Raw genomic sequence first — 18819 nt, 5'->3', positions numbered from 1 at the left:
ATTTGGCATCCATAATATTGGGCAGTGACTCACTTCATGCACATTCCTTAGCAAACGTGGTGGCTTGGAAAATAGGCTTTGGGACAGCATAAATGGGGGAGAGGGGTCAGAGAGCAAGAAAGGAGGTGGAAAAGAAGAACAGGCCAAATATGCAGCCAGATTCTAGCCCTAAGAAGGGGGCCAGAGCCTCTCACACACCTGAAGACACTATTATCAGCCCCATTTAACAGAGGAGGGACCACAGAAAGCAGTGAAGATGTTCCTCAGAGTCACCAGTGACTAAAACCCAGGAGTCCTGATTCCCAATCTTCTGCTCTAGACACATCACCTCACAGGGCCACTCAACAGCGCATGTCCAAACTTTTCTCATTGTGGGGTGGAAGGCACACCTACACTGGCAATTGGTCAATGCCTAATCTGCCTAAAATAAAGCAGATGGCAGCCACCATGCCTCTGTAACATGGAGGGGTAGACACAGAAACTACCAGTCCCAGCATGCAATGCAGAACCAACTTGTCCCAGCATACAATGGCCCCCTCCGGTCACAGTGGAGGATTGCATGCTTAGATCCGGAGTCTGACCATGTGGGCAAACTCCAAAGGTTTGTTTGGCCTGGGTTTATTACTGTAGTGCCTAAAACCACCAGTCAGGCGCCAGGGCTCTGCTGTGCTCAGGGCTGTACAAAGAGGTTACCTGCCTGGAGGAGTTTACAATCCATATGGGCCCATCTTGAGCCAGCAACGCTCGGTGGGTCTGAGTCAGGAGTCCCCCCTGCTGCAGGACCAGTGATTTGTGAATTGACACCAATCCAGTCCAGATTAATCTCTCCTGTTCTTCCTTATGTGACCAGGCCTTCCTGGTGTACCTCAGTGGGGGAGGGGGTACAGCTCCCAGTCGATTTGGCCAACTCTATCAGTCTCTTAGCTATATAGAAACTGATGGCTGCTTTGCAGACCAGAGAAAAGACCCAAACCCCCAGCCCCAGGGGTCTCACAATCCGAGGTTAGAGGAAAAAGGTTCTGACAAATGATGGCATGGCTTGGGGTACGGGATGTTGATGCTCAGCACTCCTGCCATCAGCTGGATTTTCACATTTTTTTTAAACAGAAGGGTTAGCTGGGTTTGGGAACAAAGGAGTGGAGAAAGGGGAGGCGTGCAGGAGCCGAGGAACTGGGGTAGCAAGCAGGGTGGGGAGAGGGCTGAGATGAGAATGACTTGCCAGAGTTAAATTAAGCGGTGATTCCACAGGCAGAGCAGTGGCTGAGTTCAACAAGTGGCCATGCCCAGGGCAGCTGGCACCGAGAGCAAGGAGATTGGCTGGCTGCACTTATCAGTATGACTGAGCAAAACTGTACCAAAGCATGGCACGAGCTGGGTGAGTTAGCAAATGCCAATTGGGTTCCAGTAGCAGGGAACTGAGCCACGTGCAGGGGTGAAGCAGAGGGGCCGGGGGTGCCCTGAGCTGGATTGGAAGCTGCTGCTGCTCCTAAAGCAAGTGATAAACACATATCTTGGCACAGCTCTTGCTGTGTTGGTAGCTCCCCAGCCTGGGGGAGAGAGGGTGAAGCAATAAGCACGTGATCTGGCACACGCCTAGCTAGTGAAGGGAGCTGAGCAGTCCAGAGAGGGCGGTAAATTTCCAAGTTTGTAAAAGGGGCTAAGGTGAGAATGCTTTACAAGGATCAGCCCATTAGCAAGGCAGCTGAGCCTGGGACAACAGGGGAGTCCTGCAGAGGAAGGAAGTAGGGAACAGGACTATAGTGATACCAACTAGAGAATGCCAGAGGTAGGCTACCAGACTTAGTGGCCCAAAGGCAGGGGTGTCTGATGTGGATGGGAGGGCAGGCAAGGGTTCAAGAGTAACCTTAGGACCATGCTGCTCTTGAGCAGAACCGGCACTGGTAAGAGGGAAACGCAGCCAGAGCTCAGGGTGGGTCAAGTTGATCTGGCCTGGCTCACCCTGCAGTGCCCTGCTCCAAGGCTGGTACCACACCGGGGAGACACTATCCATCTGGGATGCCCAGTCATCGGCTCAGCCCAAGTCACAGTGGCAAGTTGCTGGAAGCCCAAGGGCTGCATGTAATTTGCACTTCACCCCACCACAGAGCCCTGGCACAGAACCATGCCAGGAGAACTCCCTGGGGGTGGCACATGCCAGCAAGAGAACAGCCTTTGGCTTAACTCTCACACCACCCAGGCAAGGGGCAGCTAAGGCCCTGCCGACGCCCGTTGAGCTTCACCCTCACCCAGGCTCCCTGTGAAAATAAGGGGCATTCTTCTGCTGTCAAAGCTGGGGACAGTGAGGCTGGGGGTGGAGGTGGATGACCGAGCTAAGGCCACAGCAGCTGCATGGCAGAGCCAGGACTGCACGCAGCAGAGACTGGACCACATACTAGGGCAGGGGACAGGGCCTCCATTGGCTACCTCACCATGACTGAGTAGGGGTGATGCTGCTGCCAGCCCAGGTAGCAGGACTGGGGGGATGCTGTGTCCCAGGCCGGAAGGGGCAGCAAGGACACAAGGTGAGTGAGCTCAGTGGCTTTGGCTGCTTCCCCCTGAGAACGTAGCATCAGAAGGGCCATACTGGATCAGACCCGGTCAGACCAAAGGTCCATCCAGCCCAGGATCCCGTCTTCCAACAGAATGCCAGGTGCCCCAGAGGGAATGAACAGACAGGTAATCATCAGGTGATCCAGGCCCTGCCACCGATTCCCAGCTTCTGGCATACAGAGGCTAGGGACTCCATTGATGGACCTATCCTCCATAAATTTATCTAGTTCTTTTTTGAACCCTGTTATAGTCTTGGCCTTCACAACATCCTCTAGCAAAGAGTTCTACAGAATGACTGTGTTGTGTGAAAAAATACTTCCGTTTGTTTTAAACCTGCTGCCTATTCATTTCATTAGGTGACCTCTAGTTCTTGTGATATGAGTAGTAAACAACACTTCCTTATCTTTCTCTATACCCGTCATGATTTTATAGACCTCTATCATATCTCCCCTTAGCTGTCTCTTTTCCAAGATGAAAAATCCCAGTCTTATTAATCTCTCCTCATACGGCAGCCGTTCCATACCCCTAATAATTTTTGTTGCCCTTTTCTGAACCTTTTCCAATTCCAATACATCTTTTTTGAGATGGGGCAACCACATCTGCACGCAGTATTCAAGGTGTGGGCGCACCATGGCTTTATATTCAGGCAATATGATATTTTCTGTCTTATCTATCCCTTTCTAAATGATTCCCAACATTCTGTTCGCTTTCTTGACGGCCGCTGCACATTGAGTGGATGTTTTCAGAGAACTATCCACAATGACCCAAGCTCTCTCGAGTGGTAACAGCTACTATAGACCCCATCACTTTATCTGTATAGTTAGGATATGGTTTCCAGTGTGCACTACTTTGCATTTATCTTTCCCTCCCGTTTTCAGAAGGGGACAATTGGCAGGAGAAGGGAAATGGGCTAGTGGAGGCAGTTTGAAGAAAGCCTTGAGGGAAGCTGACGAGGGAGCCCCTGCATCTCCTCTCACTGTTCCTGCGTGGGGAAGCATTATGAGCCCAGCCAGGGAAAAGTATTTCCCAGACCCCCCAAAGCAGGCACCCCCATTGCACCTCCCTCTGCCCTGGGGCTCCCACCAGTGGCAGACCAGCCCCCATTTCTGCCACCTTGAACCCCACCCTCATTCATCTCAGGCCATCTTTAGATTGAGATACTCTTCGGGGTGCCTTGGGCTGGGATCAGCCGAGAGTATGGCCCCGCTGTGTGCTCCAAAGGGAAGGTGGAGGGAAAAAGCACAAACTGGCCCTGTGCAGCCCCCACCCAGCACTGTCAGGCAGCACCAGCTCCATGGGGCCAGGGGCACCCACTGCCCCTTGCCATTCCTGGCCCTGCAACAAAGCAGTGCCTGGGACATGCATATCTTCGAAGTCCAGAAAGGGGATAAATGAGGAAACCTCTCCCGCTCCGCCCCGTGTCAGCGCCCTGCTCTCGCCTACCCAACCCATCACAGCTCAAAGCAACTGGGGCGGGAGGGTGTCGGTCTGCGTGCACCGGGGGAGGTCAGACTCCTGAGTGCACATCATGGCTTAGAATTAACAAGGGCCCCTGGCACTCTCCTCCATCCAAGTCTGACACTCCTGCACCGAAGCAAAGTAGAAAGGTACCAGGTTGCCCTGCAAAGGCTCCAGGCAATGGAGAATCCACCCACCCCTCAGTGAGCTGGTCCAGTGGTTAATCCCTCTCCCACCCCCCTTTGAGTTTGTCTAGCTGGGAAAGGGGGAGAACCACTGGGCCATGAGCCATCACATCGACTGCTCATTGCCCCTTACATGGGGCATAGCTAGAGATAGATACTACAGGCCCCTGGCAAGGCACCAGCCATTACTCAGCCCTGTCTGTAGTGCAGGACAGAGGGGACCATGCCCCCACCCGCACATGCTGCTCCCAGAGGAAACAATGAGCAGCACCAGTGTCTCTCAAGTTTATTTTTTAAATCAGCAATTTCAGTAACAAAACCACCAAGTGGGAGTTGGGCCCCTCTCCCCCAGTGTGATGCCCAGTGCCTGCCCCCTCCAGGCACTGCCCAGTCTCCCCCCGATCCTGCCCCATGTCAGCTCAGACATCATAGTTGGGGTTTTTGCGCAGGATGACGAAACCCTCAAGGATGGGGGTGACTGGCAGATGTTCCTCTGTGGCCAGCTCTGCCCGCTCGCCGTGCGCCAGCAGCACTGGCGTTGTGTGCGTCTGGAAGCCAGTGATTGTCTTCGGTTTGCCCGCCTGGCCCACCACGTCTACAGCCTGGACGGGAGGCGAGAGGTTAGAGCTGAGGGCACAGAGGCAGCCCAGATACCACGCTTCACCTGCCAAAGTCTGGGGCCCAGATGCCAAGACAGGCGCTGGTGAGGCTTCATCACTGGCATGAGCCATCAAGGCCTCTGCACTGACCCAGCAGCTCCTGGGAGGAAACAGACCCACACCCCCATCCAGCCCAGGGACCTCAGAATGGCCCCACTCAATCTGCTCAATAAGCTCACCTGCCACATCACTCTCTAGCCAGATCCCGCACTGACAAAGGGACCCCTCCCCAGCCAGATTCCTGAGGGACCCTGCCTCCTTACCTGCCCCACCCTGACCGACACCGCCAGAGGCCGCAGCTCCTCGTCAAAGGTCACCAGCATGCGTGGCTGCATGGCAGCCACCAGCCCGTACAGAACGTAGTGGGATTTGCCCAGGATGACTAGGGGGAGAGAGAAGGCTCGTTAGCGCCCCCAAGACTCGGTCCAAAGCGAGCTCTTGGTTGCCTGGCTGCTGCCACCTGCCATGGCAAGGCAGCCCGACAGGCCGCAGCAACCTCAGTACCAAGATCGCAGGCATGGCCCCGCCCAAATGGCAAGGCAGCCTGCCTGCAAGGAGAGCCCGCCAGCAACCAACACAGCAGGGGATTCTCTGGGGCTGGGAGCAGCCCTCTGCCCCACCCGCACCCTGGAATAACCTCCCTTTGGTCCCAGCAGCCTGCCTGAGGGGCTGGCTGCCGTCTCCCTCCTCTCCAGGAGGATCAGACACACAGGTACTCACTGTTGCGCACATCCAGGAAGGACACTAGGACGGTCAGCAGCCCCGCGACAGCCACCTGGCTCATCAGCTGCCGGTCGCTGTGGTAGGGACACAGGGTGAGTGTCCCCTTCCCAAGGTGGGTCAGTCCCTGCACAGCAAAGAGCACGTGAGCAGAGGGGGCTCGAGAGCAGAGGATGGCATGAGGCCTGGCAGGGACACTGCAGGCACACCTCTCACTGAGCAGGCGCTATCCCCCAGTGGCCGATCAGTCCAGCTGACCTCTGGGGCAGGACGCAGCTGGGAAGCGCTCAGAGCACCAGAACCCCCACCCACCCTAGAGAATCAGAGCCAGCAGCTCCGGTAGTCACCTGGGCCAGCCGCACCATGAAGAGGTTGTTTGGGTCTTTGGCGTGGTACTGGGCCAGCTGCCTCAGCATCGCGGCCAGCCGGGCATTGTTGGTGCCTGCAAACAGGAGAAACGGGGTGAGCGGGAAGCCCTGGCAACAGACACAAATCCTTGGCTGAGAACAAGCATCCAACTTCCCTCCCAGCCAGAGCAGGACAGAGTCTCTCCCAGGGTGCTGGGCCACATGCAGCCCCCCAGCTGGCATAACCTACACACTGCATTCGACAGCTTCAGGGCACAAGCGCCCATTAGCCGCCACCCCCGCCCCCAGAGATCCTGCCTGCCGCTTCCAGCAGGCCCAGGTCCCCTGGGCCCTTCCCAACCTCACCCAGCAGAGGCTGGCAGTATCTGACCAGCGGCCCAGTTGACAGTAAGGCTCCTGCCAGCCAGGAACAGGTGGCCAGGTGAGGGCAGCCAATTTCATGCAGCCGCTGGAAGAGGCACCTCCCCCGACCCGCTGGCACCCCGAGCCGAGACTCCAGCTGCTGTGCTCAGACAAGGAAGCCCTTGAAGGCAGCCTGGATGATGCGGGGAGTGTCCCAAGAAAAACTCGTCACCGGCCCACCTCCCACTCGGCGCCCCCAGGCCCACTCAGCCCTTACCGCTGCCCACCATGCCCATGGCAAAGATGGAGTTGTAGGAGACCTCGGGGTCAGCATCGTGGGAGAACTTGCTGAGGGTGTCGAGGATGTTGAGGCGCGGGTTGGAGACGGAGATGAGCGCCAGGGCGAGGGGCACGGCTCGGCGCAGGGTGGGCTCCCCATACCTCAGCTGCACAGAGAGGAGGAGGGAGACATTAGCCACCAGGGCAAGGGACTATACCCAGTGCCAATCACTCCCACGCCGCCTGGCCCAGGTCATTCTCCCCGTCCCTGAATCCACTCACGAGTCAGGGACTTTCAGCCACTAACCGTTTCTGAAACTGCCCCAGGGCTGCAGCAAACGAAAAGCCCATCAGGGCCCTCTGGTGCTGCAGCATCCAGACCGGATCCAGGGGACCAGAGGAGAAGCAATGGCCTCCCCCTGAGCAGACATGGCCCTAGGAGTGGGGCGGAGGGTTAAGCAGTTGGTTTGAGGGCAGCGCCCCAGCTTGGCGCTCCCCACGCACTCCTATGCCTGCTCCCATCTGTGTGTCCCCTTCACAGCCTGGATCGAGCTACATCACACCGAGCTCTTCATTAGCATTTGGCTCAGCTCCGGGCACCTCCCTCGCCCTGCCATGGGGCACCCTGCCCCACAGCCCCAGAGGCAGAGACCTCTGCCCCATGGCATCACTCACCAGGTGGCCGAACGTGCGCAGAGCCATCTCAGCGCCGATCTCCTCCCCCATGGCAATGAGCGCGATCCCCAGCACTGCCACGCCCTGCGGAAGAGGAGATGGAGAACTGGCCGGGGTGCTCCATCACCCCCCCGCCACAGGCTCCCCACGCCACGTGGGACCAACCCAGAGCAGGGTTCAGTCCCCCTTCCCCCAGGAATATGATTCTCTCCCGAATCAACCTCCCAGTATGAATGGCTCCACGTTGGGCCCTTCTAGTACAGCTTCCTTTGGGGAGCAGGTGCCCGTGCTACCCCGGCTCAGCTGTGCAGAGACCCCACCCTGCCCAGCCCACTCGACCCCTCTGGCAAGCTCTCATCTCTGATCCAGGAAGCTGCCTTTGGCCAACGCCAGCACTGGCAGGTTCAGACGTGGGCAGTTCTGCTGCAGGCCTGTCCCCCTCCCACAAATCCACTATGGCCAAGAGAGATCCCCAGTGGAGCCTGGGGTCTCCCCACCAGGAAAGAGTCCAAGCGATGGGGCTCGTCTGCCCAGGCCCGCCCCCGATGGGCTCTCTCCCGCCCGTCCCACCTGGTGGGCGCCCATGTCAGCCGAGCTCTCCTTCTTGTCCTTTTCCTTCTTGTCCTTCTTCTCCTTGTCCTCCTCCTTCTCCTTGGTGTCAAAGTGCTCGCTGCAGATGTGGAGCAGCTGCTGCACCTTCAGCACGTTCCCTGAGCCTGGGGGACGGAGGGACTATGGTGACTCTGGGCACTGACCCAGCCCACCCTCTCAGCCAAGCTGGCCAGAGACTTACCCGCGTAGGCGCAGATATCGACCAACGTGTTGGCAAAGCTGCGGAAGGGCTCCGACACCACCTCCAATGCCGCCAGGATAGCCTCGATGGCCTCCCCCTTCCCTGCCAAGGAGAGACCAGGGCAGCCCGTTAGAACAGCACAGCCCCGGGCCCCCTGCTGACACACACTAGGCTCAAACCAGCAAGTCCCAAGCTCCTCAATGAGTGCCCCTAGTCAGCAGGGTCCTGAGCAGCACCGGTGTTTCTCCACCAGGGGGTGCAGTGCACACCTGGGGCATGGCTGGACCTGCTCAGAACATTCCAGATCCTGCAACAAATGGGCCTTCCCCCACCCCCACAGCACCCATCTCTAACAGGTACACCAGCCCCAGCACCCATAGCACCTCCCACTGCTGCATCTCAGAACCCAATGCCAGTCCTTGGCAGCTGCAAAGGATCATAGGATACAATGGGCCACAGAGCAAGGTTTTCATGAACCACCCTGTGGGCAAAAGGTTGAGTCCCTTATCTACAGCGCTACCCTCTCAGGTCAGCCAGGAGCCCCTGCCCATCAGCACTCTGAGCCCCGAGAACAGGCTCAGACAGTGACAGTGCCCTGATGTGACGAAGTGGACTGTTCTTAATGTTTCCTCTGAATACCGTAGGGGTGCCTCAGTTTCCCCTATGCATTTCTTAAGTCTCTAGGTGGTGGGATAAGGGGGTGTAATTGTTTCAGAGCAAAGGGCCACTGTACATAAATGGGCGATACTCCATCTCCTGGCAACGGATGGCCTGGGCCCTTCCCCCTTGCAAGGTGAGAGCTAAAGGTCACCTGGCCCAGGAAAGGGACAAAGCCCAGAGGAGGAGGGGGTGGAGGATGAGTCAGTTTGGGGCTGGCTGGGGACATGGAGTGAAGTGCAGGCGTGGTTGTCTGGCTCACTGCCCCCCAAAAAGGACACGGCTGAGGGGTCCTGTTCTCTGCACCTACAAGTTCTGTGTTAGACCATGTTCCTGTCGTCTAATAAATCTTCTATTTTACTGGCTGGCTGAGAGTCACGTCTGACTGCGGAGTTGGGGGCAGGACCCTGTGGCTTCCCCAGGACCCCACCTGGGCAGAGGATGCCGAATGCTCCGAGGTCAGACCCAGGAAGGTGGAAGCCGTGTGAGCTGTGTGTCCTGCAGACAGGCTGCTCCCAGAGAGAAGGGTCCCCCAGCGTCCTGCCTGGCTTCCTAGGGAGCAGTTCCAGAGCAGCACCTGGGACTCCGTGACACCTGGTGAGGTGGGAAAGGCTATGCCCTCCTTGCCACAGCCCCTAGGTCACCCCTGGCTCCACAAAAGCCCACTCCACCCCCGTCACCATGCGCACATCTGCTGACCCCCGAGCCCATCCTTACCTAGGTGGTTAAGGCCCAGGCCGAGCGGCAGCCACCTGGCGTAGGTGTCCTTCAGCTCAGTCTCCGATTTCTCCATGATGGTCTGGAGGATGGTGGAGGTGACGTCCCCATTGCACGAGCCCACAGCTATCATGCCACAGGCCAGGGCCGTCACGCCGGCCACCTGGGGCGGGAAGGAGGGAGAGCTGAGCTCACCAAGTAACCCCTGCCTACACCCCAGATCCTTTCGTGGACAGCTCAGAGAGGCTCACATTGGGAGCAGCCTCTGGGCTGGGGAGGGAGAGAGGAACGGGGGCAGGAACAGCTGGAAGTAACTGGAGCTGAACATGTGAAGCAATCTCAAAGCTTGGGCAGGGGAGGGTCTGAGGGCTCGCGTTGAGACCCAGAGGTCTCGGAAGACCATGCACTCCCACAGATGGGGGGAGGGGGAAGGAGACGCCGTCAGGTCCCATTTCGCAGGGTATCCCGAGGAGCTGCAGCTTAAGGGCCCACTGCCCCCACCTGCCCTTTATCACCGTTACCCTCCGCCCATGCTGGGGAGCTGCTGAGAGCTCAGGTTGGAGCCAGCGTCCATACTCCCGCCTGCCATGATGCCATCGACCCTCTCCCACCCCGAGATCAGTGTGCTGGCCCAGCCGGAGCCCTCACCTCCATGCTAGACTTGGAGTCTCCCATCACGGGGAGCAGCAGAGTCAAAACGTCTTCCCGGTTGGACCCAGCGTAGGCCAGCCCCAGCCTGCAACAGAACCCCAAAGGAGCATTAGTCACAGGAGCCGCCCTGCAGAGGGAGTGGGGACTGGGCAGGCCCTTACCCAAAGATGGCGCCGATCCTCATGGTGTTGCTGTTGTGGAGGACGTAGTCGGACAGCAGCGCGAGGGCAGGGTCGCACTCGTTCCTCACCCCCGAGTTCACAATGCCACAAGCAAGCAGGGCTCCCGACTGCAGGAAAAAGGCACCATCAGCCAGACCATCATGGGACTGCCTTAGGGACAGCTGGCACATGCAGTTATTGCACCGCATGCAACAAGGGGTGCCCAAGGTCTACCCACAGGGCTACACCCAAATCACACGAAAGCGGGCAGGTTGCATTGGTCATAACCCGCAGAGAGGTGCAGCCTGGAGGAACTACAAGCCCCATCATGCTATGCTCCACCGGGACCAGCTCAGGTGCATTGCCTGCTGGGACTTGTAGTCTCCAAAGGGTATGCCTCTGCATTAAGGGGGCACCAAGGGCCCCCTAGTGAATCTCAATTAGCCAAGCTTCAGCCAGGGAGCACTGTGGCGCCAATCACCAGTCAGGACCCAGAGAGGAGGAGAACAATGCAGCAGTTCTCAGATGGGGTGAAGTTGTTACTTATGTTCCTGGCAGGTCTGGCCCATGCAGCTACGCCTCCAGGCGTGCCAGCATGTGAGCCATGCCTCCATGGCCAGTGGGGCTGCACCTTAGCCCGGGCCCAGAGCAGCACCACCCACCTTAATGTAGTCCTCGGAGGAGTACAGGTACTTGTCGATCTGCGTCAGCCCCCCATCCACGTCCCATAGCAGGATCATCCCCAGCGAGGCTGCAGCGCTCAGCATACCTGCAGCACAAGAAGCCCCCACGTCAGACTTGGAATCACGACCAGGCCCCACACCCCGAGATGGGAGCTGGGGTTCCCCTGTGGCTCCTTTCCCTTGACCACCCCTATTCCTAACATTCTGGGCACTTCCACTGGGGCATTCAGCTCTTTCTACAGCCTTGGTTTCCCTCCGCTGCCTTTGGGGGCCCAATCAGGGAGCAGCCCCAGGAACAGAGGGGCACAGAGCTCTGCAGCACGTTCATTGGTAGCTCCATTCTCCCAGACAGTCAGTCTGGATACTTCTTAAGGGCCAATTCCTCCGTTACACGCTGCTAGAGCAGTTTGGCCTTGACTCCATGTGAAGGTGGCGTTTGAGACCTCCAGGCAGGGCCGGGGAAGAGATGTACGGGAGAGGTAGGTGTGCAGGCCTGTAAAACAAGCTGCCTTCATCTATAACCCAGAGAGGAGGCCTGCGAAGACTCCAGGCCCCAGCATGCAGTGCAGCCTGGCAAATCAGGGCCCACTGGAATGCTGCATGCTGGGATATGCAGTCCCCATGAGTTACAGCCCACTCCCCAGCTCCACCATTCTACATTCAAGTTCACACATGGCTGTCAGCTGGTGTGACCCCTGCAGGGCGCTCTCCCCATTAGGATCAGGGGGCCCTGGGAGTGGCAGGCACCAGCCAGCAGGATTGGTGATTTAACCCACAGAAGCGAGGACTTAGGAGCAAAGAGGCTGGATCAGGAGTTCCAGGCATGGGGCACAGGAAACATAAGGCGCATCCCTTGGAAAAGCTGCCAGACACAAGCTGCCACTCACCGTGATCCTTGTTTTTGTACAGCCACTTATTGCCATCATCCGTCAGCAGCTTGTCCTGCCCGAAGGCTGCATTCACAAAACCGTTTACGAAGGACGAGGCCAGGTTCATCCGCGCAGAGTCCACCTGGGAGCCGCTGCCGCCAAACCCTGAGGAAGCAGAAACCAAGGAGTGGGCTGGGCAGAGCATCACAACGCGGCTTCGCCAGGCCCACAGAGCTCGGGAGCGTCTCCCCATGCCCGGCCCTCCTCAGTAGGGCCCCAAACATCCGAGCGCCCGATCCTGGAGGGTCCTTTACCCTCCCCACCCTGGTAAGCCCCCGGGAATGGCCAAGGAGTCCAAGCCAATTCAGCGCAGCACAGTGTGGTGCTGCATAGACAGTGCAACCCCGGGGCTGCAACTGCAGATGGGCCTGTCCTGACACACGACAAGCCAGATGCCCGCATGCTCTAGGACCGGGGGGGGGGGGGGGGGGCGCGGGGCAAACTTTTTGGCCTGAGGGCCGCACCGGGTTTCTGAAATTGTAGAGGGCCGGTTAGGGGAGGCTGTGCCTCCCCAAACAGCCAAGCATGGCCCGGCCCCTGCCCCCATCCGACCCCCCAGCTTCTCGCCTCCTGACAGCTCCCCCTGGGACTCCTGCCCCATCCAACATCCCCTGTTCCCTCACAGCCCCCCGGGGACCTCTGCCCCATCCACACCTCCCAGCTCTCAGTCTCCTAACCACCCCAACTGCCCCCCCCTTCCTAACTGCCCCCCCCAGGGACCCCTACCCCATCCACCCACCCCTTCTCCTTGACCACCCCCGGACTCCTTGCCCCAACTGCCCCCCGCCACCCCATTCAACCCCCCCCTCCTTCCTGACTGCCCCCCACCAGGACTCCTGCCCCATCTACCCCCCCTGCTCCCTGACCACCCGCTGCCCCATCCAACCCCTCCTCTCCTTCCTGACTGCCCTCACATGTAGGGACCCCTGCCTCATTCAAGCCCCGTTCCCCGCCCTCTGACCGTCCCGACTCCTATCCACGCCCCAACCACCCCTCGAACTCCCCTGCCCTCTATCCAACCCCCCTCCCCCGCCCCCTTACTGCGCTGCCAGAAGCAGCGATGGCTGGTAGCACAGCTTCACCAGGACAGGCAGCCGCACCGCACAGAGCACCGGGTCAGGCCGGGCTCTGCAGCCCCGCCACCCAGAGCATTGCGCCACGTGGTGGCGTGGCTGCAGGGACTGCCTCCCGGATCAGGAGCTCAGGGGCCGGGCAGGACGGTCCCATGGGCCGGATGTGGCCTGTGGGCCATAGTTTGCCCACCTCTGCTCTAGGACAAGGCGGCCCACTTGGCTAAGGCTGCGCTCAGCGGCGCCCAGCCCCAAGCAGGAGGAAGTGAAGGAGGAGATGCAACTTTCGCTTACGGTTATTTTCCAGGTGTGTTTTGTAAATGTCATCTGGCACTTTGGGCTCCATTATGTCCAGCTGCAAAGAGGGGGAGAGAGGAGGAAGTCACCTCCTCAGCCAAACCAGCCAGGCTCACAGCCCCTCCGAAGGGACACTGCAAATGGCAACAGCAACCCAAGTGCTTGCAGCCTGCTCCTTGCCGTGCACAGGGTCAGTACACCGGGGCTCTTCCTGAGGTGACCAAGCACGTATTGGGGGTAGGGGGAGACCAGACACACAAACACCCCCCATACGAATCAGACCTGGATGACAGTCTGCTCCCCTGAGGAGCCCCAGTTTGAGGGCAGCCTGGCCTCTGTGCCAGCTCCCAGCAGTTGGGGACCTTGGTACAGCCCTGAGTCTTCTCCCCACCCTGCCCCAGCTTGCTGGAAGGCTGGGCACCTCACCTCTCTGGCCAAGGCCAGGAAGTTGCTGTTGAGCTGGACGTTGGACATGATCTCGGTAAGGTCCTCGTACTCCTCCACGTCCTCGTTTAGCTCCAGGAAGACGCCGTGGCGACCCAGCATGAAGGCCATCTGCTTCTGGATGACCCTGTGCCAGCGAGGAAAGGGGGGGGAGTCAACGCCGGGCAGCGAGGACCTGAGCTCCCCTCCCCTTGGCACAGTCCTGCTGGAGTACTCTCAGTACAGCTCCTTTCTCCCCTCAAACAGACCCGACCCCGCCTGAGGAAACCCAGCCGGTCAGGCTTCCCATGGCTCTCCCATCCCCCCAAATTCCCAAGAGCAGCTCCTAGATCACAAGCCAGAGGGAGATGTGATGGCATCAGGGGCTGGGCCAAGCTGTGACCCTGCACTGTGGTAGGACCTTACTCTAGAGGTCAAAGGGAACTTCCCAGTCAGCTTTGTGTCAGGCCTGGAGACAGCACCTACATCAGGAACTCCTGTCTGCTTCCTGCCCACTCACGCACGTGGCAGAGCCGTGGCTGCCACGCCAGCCTGGGAGGAGGTTCCCATTCCAGGGGCACACAGGGACCAGCCAAGAGAGCAGCTGCTGTGCCCCCTCCCAGCAAAGCTGCTGAAGCTCAGCCCTTCAGAATCAGCCCAGCGGAGGCAGCAAACAGGGCCAGGGCAGAGTACCAGAAGAAGGACAGCAGCACAGCGGGGGTGTCCCGCCATCCACTCTCCGTACCTGGAATGATGGTACAGCCAACCCACCAGGCCTGTCAACGGAGCTGGAGCATGGGAACGCCAAGACAAAAAGCTTACGTCTCTGCTGCTTGAGCTACAGGAGTAACTCCCTTCGTCAGCAACTGTAGTACATTCTTATCATACGACTAGAGGGGGATGATGAGTCTCACTGTTCTAGCGTAGGTGACGCTCGTCAAGCTCATTTCATGCCCCATCCTCAGCGGTCAGGGAGGAGGCTCAAGTTTCAGTCCAACGCCCACAGGGACAGGACAACGGGGTCCACCAGATCAGCAGCCTTAGAGGTCAATGCCCTGAACAAGGAAAGCCTGGGCAGCAGGAGGGCCAGCCTGCCCACCACAGTACTGCCAATAGAGGGGCCCTCTTGGGCAAGCAGTGGGGGAGCCAGTACCTCTGGCCCATTTGGTCCTTGGCCTCTCTGCTGAGGCTGCCAGCAAGGGACCAGTTAGTGCCAGTTGTGATGGTGGTTTTAATAATGAAGCCACCTGTCATGCTACAAGGTGAACCGAGACCCCAGACTCATTTCACAGCACTCAAGTCCCCTCAGGTGGAGCTATCACCCAGTGGCTCCTGGCCTGGCCTGGGCTAGGAGAGGGGACCTGGAGGTGGTAGGATCTGTACCCCATAATAAGGCAAAGGCTGGTCTACCGCAGCTCCCGCCCCGAGCAGGGCTCCGGCTCTGAAAAGCCAATCTCCACCTACACGTCTTTGCAGGAGGTGAAGATGTCCTCCACCAGCTCCATGTCGTTCAGCATGAGGGCCAGGCGCAGGGCTTCAGGGTAGCGGCTAAACTTGCGGAAGATTCCCAGGGCACAGCGGAGGAGGGCTGAGTTCTCGGGTTCAGGGACGTAGCTCACACAGCTTCGGGAAGGAGACACAGGAGAAGGTAAGTCCAGCTGCTACTGAGACCAGGAACAGACAGGTCTCACTGCTCAGCCTGGGACTAGATCTGGGCCAGCGTACAGAGTCCTGCATGCTCCAGCCAGCAGCTCACTCTGACAGCGTAGCCGTATCAAACGCTCCCAGTCACCTGAAGCGGGAAGCATTCTGGCAAGCATGGCACGCTGCCACCTACTCAGGGACTCCTGCACCACATAAGGGTGGTTTTCAGCTTTCAATAGGACACACAGAGCTCAAACTGCAAAGGGCCAATCCCCATCACAGAGCAACCCAGCTCCCTCACCTGGTCAGGTAGAGGCAGACTTTGGAGTAGGCGTTGTCGTCAATATATTTCTCTAGCATGTCCATCTGCTCAATCTCCATCAGTAGGTCACAGGCTTCGTGCTCTGCATTGTGGGCCATGTTGTAGGGGACAATCTCCTTCACCAGGGTCAGCAGCATTTCCCTCTGGGCCTTGTCAGCTTCATCAACCTCCTGCCATTCCTTAGCAACCTCGCCCGCCAGGTGTCTGTGTGCAAAGGGAAAGAGACCATCATAACACAAAGCAACAACCTGGGGCCGAGGGCAAGACGGCTACAGCACCACTTCTCTGACAGGGCTGCGATCCCTGCAGTGCTCAACAGAAGCTGCGTGCTCTCGTCTGAACAGGGCAACAGCCCACAAGGGGCTAAATCCTGGGAAGGGGGGGGGATCATGACTGAATTATGCCTGTTGCTGGATAGTTCACAGTCCTTCGAGGAGATGATTCCCAATCAGATCAGATCAGACATGTCAGTGAAGTCCAGCAGCCCTCTCTCACACAAACATCCATGTCTGAACATCCAGCCCTGAGCCTCTGGGGGCAGCACCCATGCAGTCCCACTGACTTTTTTAACACCAGTGAAAACAGAAACAGACGCTCTTTGGGGCAGGCATCCAAATGGGCAGATTTTCCACCGTCTCTGGGCTGTGAGGAAGCATAGGTTCCACACTCTAATGCTTTGGCATTAGCCCCCAGCCTGGTCCAGAGATTTTCACTAGACTTGGGGAACTTCAGTACACACCAGCCAGTGCACATCATAAACATCTTAAGGCAGAGCTCAAAAGAACCACTCAACTTGTTCAGGGAGGGAGTTGGCCTGACAGGCTTTAGCTCAAAAAAAAGTTGCCAATCTTAGTGGTTGGAAATAACTTTCTAAACACGAGCCAATGCAATGCCATCTACCTGAGCTTGCTGACGGACAGCTTTAGGGTCTCAGCAGCTGCTCAGCCCTTTACAACAAAAAGAGTGGTTTCAGAGTAGCAGCTGTGTTAGTCTGTATTCGCAAAAAGAAAAGGAGTACTTGTGGCACCTTAGAGACTAACAAATTTATTAGAGCATAAGCTTTCGTGAGCTACAGCTCTCTTCATTGGATGCATTTGGTGGAAAAAACAGAGTGGAGATTGATATATGTGTATATCAATCTCCACTCTGTTTTTTCCACCAAATGCATCCGATGAAGTGAGCTGTAGCTCATGAAAGCTTATGCTCTAATAAATTTGTTAGTCTCTAAGGTGCCACAAGTACTCCTTTTCTTTTAACAAAGCTTTGTTTCAAAGCTTTGTTTCACAGCTGCTTCCATCCCCAGTCACCAAACTGACAAGAATCAGGTCAATTTCACTCTGCCCCTGGTTTGGGGAATCTGATCTGCAGAACCAGACACTCTTAAAAGCTGGCTGAAATGATGATATGCTAATATTTCGTGAAAAACAACAAGGAGTCCGGCGGCACCTTAAAGATTAACAGATTTATTTGGGCATAAGCTTTCGTGGGTAAAAAACCCACTTCTTCAGATGCAATATTTCGTGAAGTACAGATATTGTGCGGGGGAATGTGTATGGGGAGGGGGACACAGGGCCAGCGTTAGGTCAAGCCTTCTTTATGAAAGAGAAGGGAGTAAAAAGGTCATTAAATTTGTAAACAGATACTCAATCAAAAGGAGCGGCAAAAACCAGGGAGGACAGAGAAATGATACAAACAGAGCAAGGAGACTGGAGACATGGACAAAGAAGTTGTTCATCTTTAAAAGACTGATTTTGAGATGCTTATGCATAGGCCAGAAGGGCATAGGCCCTCTTTCTACAGCTGCAAGGAGACTTCACTGGGAACTTGCACTCAGCTCTGGGCCTCTCCATCCCAGAGGACTCAAGTCCTAGAGCAGGAAGGGGGCAGCCCCATTCTACACAGCCAGGGGGAGACTGTCTGGGGCATTGTGCCTCACACTACCACACTGATACTGATAGGTTGGCGGGAGTTCAGAGAAAAGCCACAGAAACAGTCCAGGGGCTGGAGGTTGTGTGGTACACCTCTAGCCCGATTCAACGCGGGTTCGCATACAATGCGGTAAAGCTCCGACACGCTGTTCTGAGCGGCTTGTTAAGGGTTCCAGGCTGGGGCTGAGGGGTTGGATAAGGGGCAGAGGGTCTCGAGGGCGGTCAGGGGCTCCCCCCGCACCGGGTCTGGAAGGTAGGAGCTGTGGGGGGGCACTTTTGGGGGCCCCGCAGTCCCAGAGCGACCTGGGGGATTAGCGGGGGGCTGGGAGCAGCCCACTCCACTTCCCTTACCCCGCCCCAGCTGTGTCACTCGGGGGAGGGGGTTTGGGGGAAGGGATCCCCCCACACTCACCGGCAGCGGGAAGCAGAGCAGCCCGGTCCCAGCCTGCTCTACTCCGCCAGCTCCCACCCACGGCACTCCGCTTCCCGCCACAGGTGAGTACAGGGGGCGTCCTTTCTCCAACCTCCCCGCACTCACTCGCGGCAGGAAGCGGAGCGTCGTGGCTGGGAAGAGGTGGAGTGCAGAGCGTTGCTCTGCTTCCTGCCACTGCCAGTGAGTGCCTGTCAGGGGGCAGGGTGTGAGGATGGGGTCAGAGCAGTCAGGGTACAGGGGGGCTGGGTAGGAGGTGAGGTCCTGGAGGTGATTAGGGATGAGGGTCTGGGGGGGGGTGTCAGGGTACAAGGAACGGGGGGGTGTGGGTGGGCGCAAAGCAAGTTTGATATAACGCGGTCTCACCTATAATGCAGTGAGATTTTTTGTCTCCCGAGGACCGTGTTATATCGGGGTAGAGGTATATCATTAAAAGTGATGAGTCTACCTAGCTTGGCAAGGCAACTGGGAAAGCAATGATCCCAGCATGGGCGTACCTGGGTGTAAGCAGAAAGAAGGGATATTATAACATGGCTGCAGCTAGAAGGAACGAGATAAGAATGGGCACGGCTGACTATCAAGGTCTTCTTGTCAGAGAAATCTACCCACCTTGCTCATTACCCTGGACTCAGACCAAGCAGCCTGTGGAACAGTTTCCCAAGGGACGAGCCCCATCATAGGAGACCTTTAATCAGGACTGGATCACGCATTACATATACAGAAGGGATCGATCCGGGGGTGGACTATGGAGCCAAGTAGAGTTTTTTCCACATGACTTCTAGGAATCCTATTCCTGGCCCCATTTCTCACCTGACATATTCATGTCCCCATGATGCCAGCTCCTCCTGGGACCCCACTAGCCGGTATTTCAGACACTC

General features: G+C 57.5%; 1 protein-coding gene across 1 annotated transcript in view; it reads right to left on the bottom strand.

Moving 5' to 3' along the window:
• Nucleotides 1–4464: 4464 nt before the first annotated feature.
• Nucleotides 4465–18819, bottom strand: part of PSMD2 (proteasome 26S subunit ubiquitin receptor, non-ATPase 2) — a 16224-nt gene continuing 1869 nt past the window's right edge. Inside the window, exons 2-19 of the mRNA XM_038416386.1 lie at nucleotides 18752–18816; nucleotides 15563–15787; nucleotides 15082–15240; nucleotides 13621–13765; nucleotides 13192–13252; nucleotides 11786–11932; nucleotides 10878–10984; nucleotides 10216–10343; nucleotides 10052–10139; nucleotides 9404–9566; nucleotides 8030–8131; nucleotides 7807–7952; nucleotides 7237–7320; nucleotides 6560–6728; nucleotides 5920–6014; nucleotides 5573–5699; nucleotides 5116–5234; nucleotides 4465–4795 (exon numbers count right to left, since the gene is read on the bottom strand). Of these exons, the coding sequence (XP_038272314.1) occupies nucleotides 4613–4795; nucleotides 5116–5234; nucleotides 5573–5699; nucleotides 5920–6014; nucleotides 6560–6728; nucleotides 7237–7320; nucleotides 7807–7952; nucleotides 8030–8131; nucleotides 9404–9566; nucleotides 10052–10139; nucleotides 10216–10343; nucleotides 10878–10984; nucleotides 11786–11932; nucleotides 13192–13252; nucleotides 13621–13765; nucleotides 15082–15240; nucleotides 15563–15787; nucleotides 18752–18816 (2313 nt within the window). The 3' untranslated portion in view covers nucleotides 4465–4612. The remainder of the gene's footprint in view (nucleotides 4796–5115; nucleotides 5235–5572; nucleotides 5700–5919; nucleotides 6015–6559; nucleotides 6729–7236; nucleotides 7321–7806; nucleotides 7953–8029; nucleotides 8132–9403; nucleotides 9567–10051; nucleotides 10140–10215; nucleotides 10344–10877; nucleotides 10985–11785; nucleotides 11933–13191; nucleotides 13253–13620; nucleotides 13766–15081; nucleotides 15241–15562; nucleotides 15788–18751; nucleotides 18817–18819) is intronic.

This window comes from Dermochelys coriacea, chromosome 9 (genome assembly GCF_009764565.3).
Source record: "Dermochelys coriacea isolate rDerCor1 chromosome 9, rDerCor1.pri.v4, whole genome shotgun sequence".
Lineage (NCBI taxonomy): Eukaryota > Metazoa > Chordata > Testudines > Dermochelyidae > Dermochelys > Dermochelys coriacea.
The sequence above is the reverse complement of the archived record's forward strand: the minus strand, read 5'-3'. Positions and strand labels throughout refer to the sequence as shown.